The sequence below is a fragment of the Chiloscyllium plagiosum genome, chromosome 19 (genome assembly GCF_004010195.1).
Source record: "Chiloscyllium plagiosum isolate BGI_BamShark_2017 chromosome 19, ASM401019v2, whole genome shotgun sequence".
NCBI lineage: Eukaryota > Metazoa > Chordata > Chondrichthyes > Orectolobiformes > Hemiscylliidae > Chiloscyllium > Chiloscyllium plagiosum.
The window spans coordinates 17,087,770-17,100,737 of NC_057728.1; the positions used below are offsets into that span (position 1 = coordinate 17,087,770).

The following is a 12,968-nucleotide window of genomic DNA, read 5'->3' on the forward strand; positions in this document are numbered from 1 at the left end:
ATTTTCCTGCTCCTTGGATGCTGCCTGACCTGCTGTGCTTTTCCAGCACCACTCTAACCTTGATCCTGAAATTTTTGCCAGTAGAGGATGATAATTGCTGCATTTTTAAGAAGAACAACAGTCTCGTCTCCTCTGTGACTAAGACATAAAACGCTGCTTTAAATGTTGCCATTTCCTCCAATCTTGCTGGTCTGTCTGCTGACAGCTCCTTTTCATTTGGTAAACTTGGGGTCTTTTAGTCTTGATGCTCCTTTTTCTGTTTGCATTCCTTTGCTTGGCTTTCTCTTTAGGATTGCTCAGTTGTAATTGCAGTGTTAGATGGAGGAAAAAGGATATTGTAGAATCCCTACAGTGCAGAAAGAGGCTATTAGGCCCATCAAGATTGCACTGAAAAGCATCCCAATTAGATCCACCTCCACACCCCCGTCCTCACCCGATAACTTCACATTTACCATGACTAATCCACCTATCATGCACATCCCTGGACATTACAGGGCAATCAACCAAACCTGCATATCTTTGGATTACGGGAGGAAACCAAAGCACCCGTGGGAAACCAACGCAGACACTACCATGAAAATATGCAGAACCCACACCATTACCCAAGACTAGAATTGAGCAGCAGTGCCTAATCACTATGCCACTATGCTGCCCATGGGATATATTCTCATGAAACAACATTCAAGTCTAAAGATAACTGATCACATGACTGTTATCTAATCTGATTATTTTTACCTTGAGTGGGTAGGTAATTTATTTAAATGTTATTTAATTCTTGTGGGCACAGAACTAAAGGTTGGAGTTTGTTCAGTGTCTTTGTGGGCCACACCACCAACTATGATCTTTTGTTCAATTGCTCTCTCTGATGAGTTAGCTGATGTCAGCCAGTTTCACAGCAATATTGAATCAAAGTCTATCCATAAAAGATATTAAATGAGGCAATGCTTTGGTTCTTTTTAAACTTAAAAGTTTATTTCTTCATTAATTATGCTTCTAAGTATTTGTTGAAAATGTATTTATGCGAATTGAAATAGAAAGTTGCTCTTTAATTCTTCCTTCTTGAACAGAGGACTATCAGCAGTTAATAGAAGATATTGTCAGAGATGGGCGTTTGTATGCTTCAGAAAACCACCAAGAAATTCTTAAAGTAAGCTTGTCATTAAGACGAAAAATTATACTTATTCTTATGATGTGCAGCAGAAATTTAAGTTATCAATTCTAACGAGAATGTTTTTCTTAATTGTCTTTTTAATGTAGGACAAGAAATTGATCAAAGCACTCTTTGATGTATTGGCACATCCTCAAAATTACTTCAAGTATACAGCACAAGAATCTAAAGAAATGTTTCCCAGATCATTTATAAAGTTGCTACGGTCCAAAGTGTCCAGATTTTTAAGGCCGTACAAATAGTTTTGGTGGTGGTGATGTTTAAAATGCTATTTTATTGCATTCTTGAATGAAGAGGCATCCCTCTCTTCAACACTGGTGTCCTGTTTTTATCCTTAAAAGTTCTGTTTAATCGTCTTCAATTTTTATTCTAAACATGTTTTTCCATTCTTCCTCAGTGAAGATCCTATCCTCAAATGATATAATGTTGTAAAAGCAGTTATCCTGCTCTGAGTTGATAATATTTCTATGAAAGCAGGAAGAATTTAGGAAGTTATACATGCATTTAACTTTGGCTGTAAATTTGTGCACTGCAAATTGCTTTCTGCCCTTTCTAATATGTTCGAAGAACAGGTAATTCTAATAGAAAATGACCTCTATGAAAAATATTTTCATTTTCAGTCTCTTCTACAGGAAAGAAAGGCAATCCTGTAGGACAAAAACATTCTTTTCAGTATGTTGGAAAATTGCAGAAATTGGCAACTATCTGCAAAAGTATCAAATGATGCAATAGCAGTAAAGGACAAGGATGATGTAAGTAATATTTGGAATTTAATTGCACTTGACTTTTGTATTTGAAACAATTTTAGAGGGAAAAAAAATCTAAATTGTATTTTCCTTGCATATTATTCTTATCTAAAAGTACTATTTGAATTGTGTAGATTCATAACTGACCTTCAGAAATGAATCAGAATTGCAACAACTAATTATTCTGATTTCATGTGTTGAGCAATCAGAGAAGAGAATATAATCTGATGCAGGGACACAATCTTTATTCTTTTTATATATATAAAAAAAGTTTTTCTTTAAAAGAAAACAACGTTTTCCCAAATTTACACAATTTTTAATGTTTACTTTTATTATTTCTTGGGTGGAGGAGGAAAAATTATTCCCCATATTTTCCATTAACCCAATATATTGATTAATGCAGAAATATTGTGCTTGAGTGGTCAGTAAACCTTCCCCTTAAAGAAAATCAGTCTCAGCTCTTTTTGGTACAGCCATATTGGTTGTTTTTAGCTGAATAGATGAAATGGTGATGATAATTGGATACACACTGTTTCTTTTTCAAAAATGCATTCTCTTGTGTATTTATGCTACTGATTTCATGCTGTAATGGTAGCAAAGCTACTGGCTGATATACTAACTGGAATAGGCAGGTGTTCCTGTTAATCTGAAGTTTCATTATCTGTACAGAACTGGAAGTGTTTCTTTTGTTGTTTTTTCTCCCATTCTTAGGTTACTGGGTCTGATTGATACTTTACCTAAGCTAAAAAAAATTGTAGATGCTGCTTTATAAGCATTATTACCAATATGTAAATTATGTATAAATGTTGGCAATGTTTTCCATACAAAATTAAGTTAATATTTACCATGGTTGATAGAGGAAAAGAAAGTTAAAGTACAACTGTATAAACTGCAATAAGATTTTGTTACTTTATATACTTGGCTATGGTCATAGGCTTACAGTAAGCGCTCCACACAGTTGTGTTAATACTGCCAGTTTTTTATCATTGTAAATGTAACCTATATAGCTCTACCCATTTTACTTGGTATTTTCTTGTCTCTGTATTTAGTTTTATTTTCTGCTAGACCTCGAAAGGAGGCACATAATGGATGTTTGTTTAATCATTTTCATAATAAACCACAAAGGTTACTTTAAAAAGAGAAATTGTGTTTTTATTGGAAATTAGAGGACCTGAATAGTACATAAACTCAATGTGGAATTTGTTTTATCCATACTGAATAAGTTGGTTACTGTGCTATGAGTTTTAAATGGTAAACTTTGCTATGGCATCTAGTCAATACCTTTAGGAAATATACGTTTACCACATCCACAGGGTCCCTTCATCCACAGTGCTTGTTACTTCCTTAAAAAACACTAACAAATTAGTCAAACACTATTTTACCTGATTGCATTGATCAGTGTTTTTGTGATAGTATATAAAAGTTTTCTGTCCTGTTGAAAAAAAAATCACAATGCTAATTTTCTCAGAGTTAAGGAGTATACCCTGTTAACTTCTTTATTTATCAATAACAGATTGATCATATTCCAAGATAAGCTATTATTACTGTTGCATAATCAATTTTAAAAATTCCCAGGATTTTATTGTAAAATAATTTTTATTGAATTATTTTGTCCATTTAAAATAATAGATGACTAGTAATGGTAGTGGTAATGGCACATTCACTCAAAATAGTTTACTTCAAGAGTTTTATTTGTAGCGTATTACTAGTAAATCTCCCCAAGAAATGTTCCTAGCAATGCATAGGTTTCAGTGTGATTGTAAAATTAAATAATACATATTCATTTATATGTAACATTTTTAATATTCCTTAGGTTTGCTCATTTCTTGGCCAAAGTCTTTCTTTCATAAATGAACAGTGTTAAAAATTTAGATTCCAAAATATTGAAAGTGAATAAAATGTCACCCAGTATAGTATTGGATGGACAAAATCAGTGAGAAGGTTGACCATCTAGCAAACCACTTTATCTCAGAGCTGTTACCATATCACTGTAAGTCTGTTTTATCTCTCTATTCAATAAAAATATAAGTAGACATTTATCAGAGGAATGCGCGCAGAAATTCATTGTATGAGATTGTTCCTTGTAGATGCTTGTCATAATAAGAAGACAGATAGTAAAACTCTTCCTCAGTTATGTTGATCCCATACTGCCGCAAGACCTACGACAAAGCAAAGAGAACACGCATGCAGTTGAAGTTCATAATTGAGGAAACTACACTGGCTGATATTAATACAGCTATGTAACATACTTAGTTTTGTTTTAGAAAGAACCATTTGCTCCATTCATATTATCTCGAATATGGTAAGCTGATAGACAGGACTTTACTGAGAAATAGTATTGTCCAGTTATAAGTCATTTACATGACCAAAGTAAAACATTACTGTCAGAAACAAAATTGCTAGAAAAATTTAGCAGGTCTAGCAACATCTGTGGAGAGAAAGCAGACATAATGTTTCAGGTCCAGTGACCCTTCTTCTGTTAAATTGATTTCTCTCCACAGATGCCGCCAGACCTACTTGTGCTTTTTCTGATTTTGTTTGATTTCCAGCATTTGCAGTTTATTTTTGTAAAACGTTACTATACTTTTATAATAATGCATTATGTGGCTTGTGCATGACAAAAAGAGAAAGCCAGAGAACAGAGGGCATTTGCTGGCAATTGGGAAGTGATGAATGGAAAGTGAAGATGGATTAACTTTAATTGACCAGCTATTGTATTATTGGTTTTATGATACACTGATACCATAGTTAATACACTTGTAGAAAGGTAAAACATCCCAAGTTTATCATGTGCCCACAAATAGTAGTACAGTATTGACTTTCTTTTAAAATAGTCCATCCTTACCTTTCTTATCAGAATTCACTTAAGTTATAATCAGAATACAAACCTGTCGAAATTGAAAAAGTGAGATGTACCCACTCCCAATATCATCATAGACTTTGAAAGTACGGCGTATTAGCTTCCAACATTTTGCTATACATGGCTGGATCCGCATCATTAAGTCAGTAAATATCTCATGTTCTGTTCCTGGACTCATCTGTAAGACAGAAAATGTTCTATAACCAAATTCAGACAAGGCTTTGCGGTTGGTTCTAACAGAAAAGAGAAAGCGAACTTTAGGAGAAGTGAAGCAACAGAGTAGCCAGATGCACCTGAGGAAATATGTTCATAATGTTGACAACCCATCTCTTGCTTCCTAAATTGCTAAAATGATCAATTCTTCCAGCTAAATGCCTCTCCCTTCAGTTCTATAAGCAACTAAAACAGTGCATTATCCACCCATTTAACTTCAAGTGCACATCTGGATGAAAACAGCGATGGAAGTAGAGGGAAAATAAATGAAGGATTTATAGCTGAAAGCTAAAGAGCTGTGAGAGAGGTGCAGAATGGAATTGTTTCCTGGTCAAGAAGCCAAGTGTACAAGTCCATTGGGTTTTCCAGTTACAACTTGTACAGTGCTTTACTTGTAATGCAAAAGATTAATACGATTCTGCTCGGAACAAATCAATTGCAGCACTGAAGAACAGCTTTTGTTGTCATGTTCAATCTTATGTAGATGCTTGTGTGGGTGCAAGGAGAGATTGAGGACAATATTGGCTACTACATCTACATTGAGGCCTCAAAATTTGGCAATCACTAGCACTGAAACTGCCACAATTCCATAAAACTATAAAGTTACTCAGTCTTCATAGCATCATTAATGAAAATAACCAAGAAAACATGAGCCTACCCATAAAAAGTACATAATTCTTTACTGTCTGAAAAGTTTGTTTTATTGTTCATTATACGTACTGGGATCTTTGGATGTGGGATTCTCATTCTCTCCGGTGGGTTCACATCTAATGGCCCCAGTGACAGGATGAGCCGCTGAAGAAATTCATTGTATGCAAAACGTCCAGTGTTCTTGATATCATATTTTTTTGCCAGCTGCTGGAATTCTTCTGGTTTAACTATCAAGCAAAACTTCTTCATTATATCTGGAAATTAAACATTTGAAGAGTCAAAAGTTTATATGTTTCTCAAACATTTAAGTACAAAGTAATTTTCACTCAGGTTAGTTTACTGAGCAAAGAGTAAAATTGAAATAAAATTTATGTGAATGCAGCCCAGGCTACATTCAAACCTACTTAAGATTATTTCAGGGTACATAAAATTTAAAAATATCTAAATAAACCTAATCATGATGATCCGAACAAGACAGCCAAATAAATAATGTGATATAGTCCAAGAAATTTGGGAAGTAGGAAAATGGCTTCGAACAAGCAGGCAGATCCCAATATACCTGATTGTTGTCGCATTTTCTATGTAGTTAAAAGGAAGGGCAGGATGTTTTCATAATGTAAACTGTTGAGACTTTACATATTTTGTGGATACTTTCAATGATGGAATCTTATAGGGTTTGAATAATATGGTCTAATCTGGATATGCCATAATCAGATGAGAAGTCCATTCAGATCCAACTCAATATTGAGGACAATTTGTTGCATCTTTTAAATATTATTGACAAAGCTATATTATGACACACTGCTGGAGCAGGTGGGACTTGAACTTAGTGTCCCTATCTCTGGGCCAGAAAACCTATTGGAACACAGTTGCATACTTGGTGTGCATTGACTGGCACCCAGCTCAGAGTTGGACTGGCTTGAACCAGATTGCATCTCAGCTTGCTTTCTCTTTCAGTTCACTCACTTCGCCCCTACCCATATGCTGGCCTTGTCTCACCAGTTAGTCTAGTCACACCCAGACAGCTTGTTTTACTGGTCAGTTATCCTCAGTAAAGGGGTCATACATCTTACAGCATGGCTGTGTGCTCTATCAATCTCCTACATGCTCCATGTTCTAGCAGCTTACATGGTAAACATACAGCACATTGTGTGGTAAACAAGAAGCCATGTCTGAAACTCAGGGTAGGAGTCTTCAGCTCAGTCCATGGAGGTACCTGTCAGTCAAGAGCAGGCTCCTGGACCGGTCAGCCAACTCATCAGGCTGATTCCAGTCAGGGAATCCATGTCTCTGCAGTTCAGGAAGTGGATCCCATTCAGTCTAACTCTCTTGGTCAGTCTGGGGGATAGCACTATCCAGGGCGGTCTGGAAAGGACCCTTAAAGAGGTTGGGCCAGTAAGTTTCTGTAAACAGACCTGACACACCAAGGGAAAGGGGGAAGGGGTGGCAATTCGTGAAACTGATTCCCAAAACAGAGAAGGGAGTTTCATTTCAGTTGGGTAATGTGAAGGAGGCATGATTATTGTGATTAATAATAAGTTAGTACATAGAATCCCTACAGGGTGGAAGCAGGTCCATCGAGTCCATAACGACCCTCCAAACAGCATCCCATACAATCCCTCTAACTCTGCATTTCCCATAGCTCATCCACTTAGCCTGCACCTCGCTTGCACGATGGACAATTAAGCCTGGTCAAACCACCTAACTTGCACAATTTTGGGCTGTGGGAGGAAACCCACGCAGACATGGGGAGAATATGCAAACTCCACTCTGAAGTTAGAATCAAACATAAGTCCCTGGAGCTGTGAGGCTGCCGTACTAATGATTGAGTCACTGTCCTGTCTATCATTGTTATTTAAAATAAATAAAAAAGGATGGCAAACCCTTAAAAGCTTTGGCGTCAATTTCACCCCTGTTCTCAGTGTCCTTCTCTTTGCACTCCTTCTCTATCGCCTTCCAGATTTTGGAAACATCTTTCTTCAGCCTCTGCTCAATTTCCTCACAGTTCACTGATGGTGTCATGGAGGCTCGTTGTTGAGCCAACTCCTACAAAACACAAAATAAAGTATCAACAAGCTGCAAGGACAGAGACTTATTTCACAGTGACAACTTCCTTGTTTCAGAACAAAAGATCAGAGATTTGGCAAATAAAAGTTGTTGCAACAGCTTAGAGGTCACAACATAATTGGAAAATACATACTGTATGAAAGATGGTTCACAGGCTTGTTTTCATCTATCATTTCAATATTATCAACAAGTCAGGTATGAGGTATAAGAGTTAAAGCCAGACATTTAGAAATAAGGAAGGACTGGGAGTTTTAAATTATGCTTTTCAGTTTTGAGCATAATTATTTAGGAGTCAAATGCATCCTTCTCTATTTGTAATGTTTGCAGTTTCTTTGCTCAAGATGGGTGAGCTTGGACTAGAGAATTGCTCGCCATTGCATTTGTAGCTCAGTGACAATATTAAGCATTAGACACAGATGCTGAAGGATTCCCTCTATGATACCTCAACAACGTGGTGCAACCTAATCTCAGAAACTGAGCAATAAAATCAGAAAATGCTCAAAACACTAAAAGTGCCCAGCAATGTCTGTGGAGAAAGGCATGTAAAGTTAATTTTCAGGCTTCTGGAGCAAGCATCTCAGTTAATTCACACTTATTTGAATATAGATTAATAAGACAAGTTCATTATTTGTAAATGACTTCTATCAATATTTTGCTGACTGTTAAGATTCATTTCTAATGCAATGGACGATGTACAAAAGTTACAACATGGCTTTTCTCAAAATATTCTCAAAGGCTCTAGCCACCTTATGCTAGTAAGTAGGTCGAAATTACCAAGAAATAGTTGCAGTTGTGCTGAGGAGTGGAGGTCACAAAATCAGAGAGGGTAAACAGGAGACAATAGCGCAAGATGCAATGTTTTAGGAGGGCTTTCAAGAGTCAGGTTGTGTCGAGGAGATGCAGAGACCAAATGGGACCATAAGGAAAAAGGATGAGGGTTACAGGGGTTAGAGTGTCAGTGGAGAGTTAGCAGAAGCAGTGGGGGAGGTGGAGAGGTTGGTTCAATTGTAGAGTTACCCACGAGTTGGACAGGATTCTAATCAATCTTACATTTCCTAGGTAACCATCCACATAATAAAGTCTATCTCTCCCAAGTTTCTTAATCGAGGTCAGAGTTGAACATATTCATGCAGTATCTCAGACAGCTGGGTTACGGCCCATTGAAACTTCCTGGGAAATTCCTGCACAGTCAGTGTAATGGGAGATTCACCAGGTCCCAACACATGTGGTTTTGGGGGTATTTGGATTATTCAGAGACCAGAAAATTTGGGTTAATTAAATAAAGAGCTAATTGAGGAACAAATTAAGTATTATTTAAAAGTAAAACAAACAATGGGCCAGAAATTGCTGGGAAAATAATGATGCATTGATAGTATTCACCTTTGTTAATTTGTACAAGATCTAGCATTGGAGCAGAGAAATTAATTTCATGAAGACAATGAGATTAAAAAGCCCAAGCAACACTTCTGGCCCAATGCTTTTGAGCAGAATGATAAACAACTAGGCAGTACCTTTCTAACACTGTGGACGGAAGATGAAGTTTTGGGGCGTCGAGCTTCAGAAGGAGTCCTGCTCCCAGATCCAGGTGTGGATGGTTTAGTCAGTGATGTATTTCCCTTTGGTTGTGATTCCCCCGACTGCTGTCCAGTGAACTGATTCAGAAATTTATCATAATCCAGATTTCCAAATTCATTGACTGGCAAATGGTTCCATAGGTTTTCAAACTGTAAGAAAGTATAAATTTGAATCAAACACGCAAGTTACTTTTTTCAATAAATGTTTCGCAAAGTATCTGGAGTGCAAAATGTAAAATTAAAGATAATTATAAATTGATCAAAAGTTAACCGTGAGCTACATGAAGTTACTTAATGAAGGATATTCACATGTGTGAATTGAAGACTCCTACTGGTTAGCGTCTTATCATTGCAAATGGAAAGGATCCATTTAGGGTTGGATATAACCAAAATCAGCTTAGTTCAATTTCAGGGAGCTTCATGGAGAGTTTCTCTCATGCTCTTCACCTCAGCACACCTCATTATTTATGCACCATGCCTCCATTGTGCTATTGTGCCCTCACCAGCAGCGCACCACTTGCCACTGCCAGGGCCTCCTGAGAATCCTAGCATCCATGCCATACTTAAAGCACAACAGTACACCAGCTTGTGTGCTGTCAGTCAGGAGGTGGCCTTCATATTTCCTTTGTGTAAAGAATTGCCCCAGAGATGGCCGAGAAAGGGACGTTAGGACTCTGCTTCACTCCCAGGAGATCCTGGTCTGTGGGATGTTGCAGAAGCAACCAAGTTCCAGACTCTCCCAGTCTGGTCTCAAGTTGCTACTGGGTCAGTGCTATTTCTATAGTTTGGAGAAATGCACACAATGCCACAAAGGGTGAATGACCTTCTGCACTCCAGGGGCAGTGCCACCACCTTCTCTCTTCTATCTCACACAAAGGCTCATGGGAGATACTAAAAGTTCAGGACACCAAAAGCCCTAGAAGCATGTAAAAAGGAAATCAAAGAGGGAGCATGATTAAATAGGTAATATAAAGGAAAATCCAAAAGCACATTATTAGCATATTAGAGGTAAGAGGATAACCAAAAAAAAGAGGGGACGCTATTAGGAAAATAAGTTGCCAATTGTGTGTGAAGCTAAAAGATGTAGATGAGGTTTTAAATTAGTAGTTCACATTCATGACAGATCACAATGTAGATTTAGAAATTAGGGAGGGGTCTTGAACAAACTGCAATTGAGAGGTAGGAGGTAAAAGCAGTTTTAATGGGTTTAATTTTTAATACATCCCCAGGACCAGCTGAAATTTATCACAGCCTGCTATGGGAGGCAAAGGGAGATTGCAGGGGGCCTGACATTAATTTTCAAAACCTCTCTGGCCACAGAAGAGGGAGCAGAGGACTGGAGAGCAGATAGTGTGGGAAAATTATTCAGGAAGAATGGTAAGGAGAAACCAGGGAACTACAGCTGAGTGAATCTAACATCTATGGGAGGAAACTGTTGGAAAAGATTCTGAGAGACAGAATTAATCTTCATTTGGACAGATAGGGAATAATCAAGGGTAGTCAGCATGGTCTTGTGGGAGATATCATGTCAAAGTGTTGATTTCAGTTTTTGAAACAGGTGACTAGATTTGTGAATCCAGGTTGTGCAGTGTGTATTGTCTACATAGATTTCGGTAAGGCTTTTTACAAGCTCTCATCTGGGAGAACGAGCAAGAAGGTGTCAGCCCATACGATTCACAATAAATTGAAAAATTGTATCCAAAATTGGCTTTGTGGCCAGAGGGTGATGAATGACACTTGTCCTTATGACTGCAAGCCTGTGTCCCATGGCATCCCACAGGTTTCGATGGTGAGTCCCTTGGTGTTTGTGAAGTAATATTAATGGCCAATAAACAAATGTTGGATGTTTGATCGCAAATTCGCACATAACATGAAAATTGGTGGTTTGCTAAAGAATGAGGAGGAAAGCCTAGGACCACATAATGATGTACACAGCTTGGTCAGATGGGGCAAAATGTGTCAAATGGAATTTAATCCTGAACAGTGTATGAGGTAATGCATTTGGAAGGACTAACAAGGCAAGAGAGTACACAATGAATGGTAGGACCTTAGGACAAAGGATCAGAGGGACATTGGTGTAACAACCGAATAAATGGATAAGGTGGTTAAGGCTACATATAGGATACTTGCCTTTACTGGTCAAGAGATTAAAAGTCAAGGTTTTGATATACCTACACAGGGTGTCCGTTAGACAACAGTTGGAGTACTGTGTGTAATTTGAAGGAGCATCCAGGAGGGTTTCCTACAGTAAATAGTCCAACTTGGGAAAGGGCCATACTGGACCTGGTGTTGAGGAATGAGCCCAGCCAGGTGGTTGAAGTTTCAGTAGGGGATTACTTTGGGAATAGTGATCACAATTCCGTAAGCTTTAGAATATTCATGGACAAAGTCGAGAGTGGTCCTACAGGAAGAGTGCTAAATAGAGGGAAGGCCAACTATACCAAAATTCAGCAGAAACTGGGGAATGTAGATTGGGAGCAGCTGTTTGAAGGTAAATCCACACTTTTTATGTGGGAGGTTTTTAAAGAGAGGTTGGTTAGAATTCAGGAAAGATATGCTCCTGTGAAAATGAGGGACAGAGATGGCAAAGTTAGGGAACCATGGATGATAGGTGAAATTGTGAGACTAGCTAAGAAGATAAAGGAATCGTACATAAGGTCTAGGTGACTGAAGACAGACAAAGCTTTGGAAGAATATCGGGAATGTAGGACCAATCTGAAATGAGGAATTAAGAGGGCTAAAATGAGTCCTGAGATAGCTTTAGCAAACAGGGTTAAGGAAAATCCCAAAGCCTTTTATTCATATATAAGGAGCAAGAGGGTAATGAGAAACAGGGTTGGCCCACTCAAGGACAAAGGAGGAAAGTTATGGGTGGAGTCAGAGAAAATGGGTGAGATCCTTAATGAGTACTTTGCATCGGTATTCACCGAGGAAAGGGACATGACAGATGTTGAAGTTAGGGACAGATGTTTGATTACTCTAAGTCAAGTCAGCATAAGGAGGGAGGAAGTGTTGGGTATTCTAAAAGGCATTAAAGTGGACAAGTTCCCAGATCCGGATGGGATCTATCCCAGGTTACTGAAGGAAGCGAGAGACAAAATAGCTGAGACTTTAACAGATATCTTTACAGCATCCTTGAACAATGTTGAGGTCCCAGAGGACTGGAAAATTGCTAATGTCCCCTTATTTAAGAAAGGTAGTAGAGATAATCCAGGTAATTATAGACTGGTGAGCCTGACATCAGTGGTAGGGAAGCTTATTAGTATAAATGATTTGGATGCAAACATAAGAGGTACAGTTCATAAGTTTGCAGATGACACCAACATTGGAGGTGTAGTGGACAGCGAAGAAGGTTATCTCAGATTACAACAGGATCTTGATCAGATGAGCCAATGAACTGAGAAGTGGCAGATCGAGTTTAATTTAGATAAATGTAAGGTGCTGCATTTTGGGAAAGCAAATCTTAGCATGACTTATACACTTAATGGTAAGGTCTTCAGGAGTGTTGCTGAACAAAGAAACCTTGGAGTGCAAGTTCACAGCTCCTTGAAAGTGGAGTCGCAGGTAGATAGGATAGTGAAGGCGGCGTTTGGTATGCTTTCCTTTATTGGTCAGAGTATTGAGTACAGGAGTTGGGAGGTCATGTTGCGGCTGTACAGGACATTGGTTAGGCCACTGTTGGAATATTG

The 12,968-nt window shown here is 38.1% G+C and overlaps 2 protein-coding genes across 3 annotated transcripts in view; one reads left to right on the plus strand and one right to left on the minus strand.

Annotated features, from left to right (window-relative positions):
• scube1 (signal peptide, CUB domain, EGF-like 1) overlaps positions 1-3,052 on the plus strand; it is a 282,056-nt gene extending 279,004 nt beyond the window's left edge. For both annotated transcript variants that reach the window (XM_043709200.1, XM_043709201.1), the window contains 2 exons: positions 1,068-1,147; positions 1,258-3,052. In XM_043709200.1, coding sequence (XP_043565135.1) covers positions 1,068-1,147; positions 1,258-1,410 — 233 coding nt within the window. In that variant the 3' untranslated portion in view covers positions 1,411-3,052. The remainder of the gene's footprint in view (positions 1-1,067; positions 1,148-1,257) is intronic.
• Positions 3,053-3,924: 872 nt separating this feature from the next.
• Positions 3,925-12,968, minus strand: part of efcab6 (EF-hand calcium binding domain 6) — a 113,464-nt gene continuing 104,420 nt past the window's right edge. Inside the window, exons 28-32 of the mRNA XM_043709199.1 lie at positions 9,217-9,429; positions 7,522-7,684; positions 5,708-5,892; positions 4,803-4,952; positions 3,925-4,073 (exon numbers count right to left, since the gene is read on the minus strand). Coding sequence (XP_043565134.1) covers positions 3,954-4,073; positions 4,803-4,952; positions 5,708-5,892; positions 7,522-7,684; positions 9,217-9,429 — 831 coding nt within the window. The 3' untranslated portion in view covers positions 3,925-3,953. The remainder of the gene's footprint in view (positions 4,074-4,802; positions 4,953-5,707; positions 5,893-7,521; positions 7,685-9,216; positions 9,430-12,968) is intronic.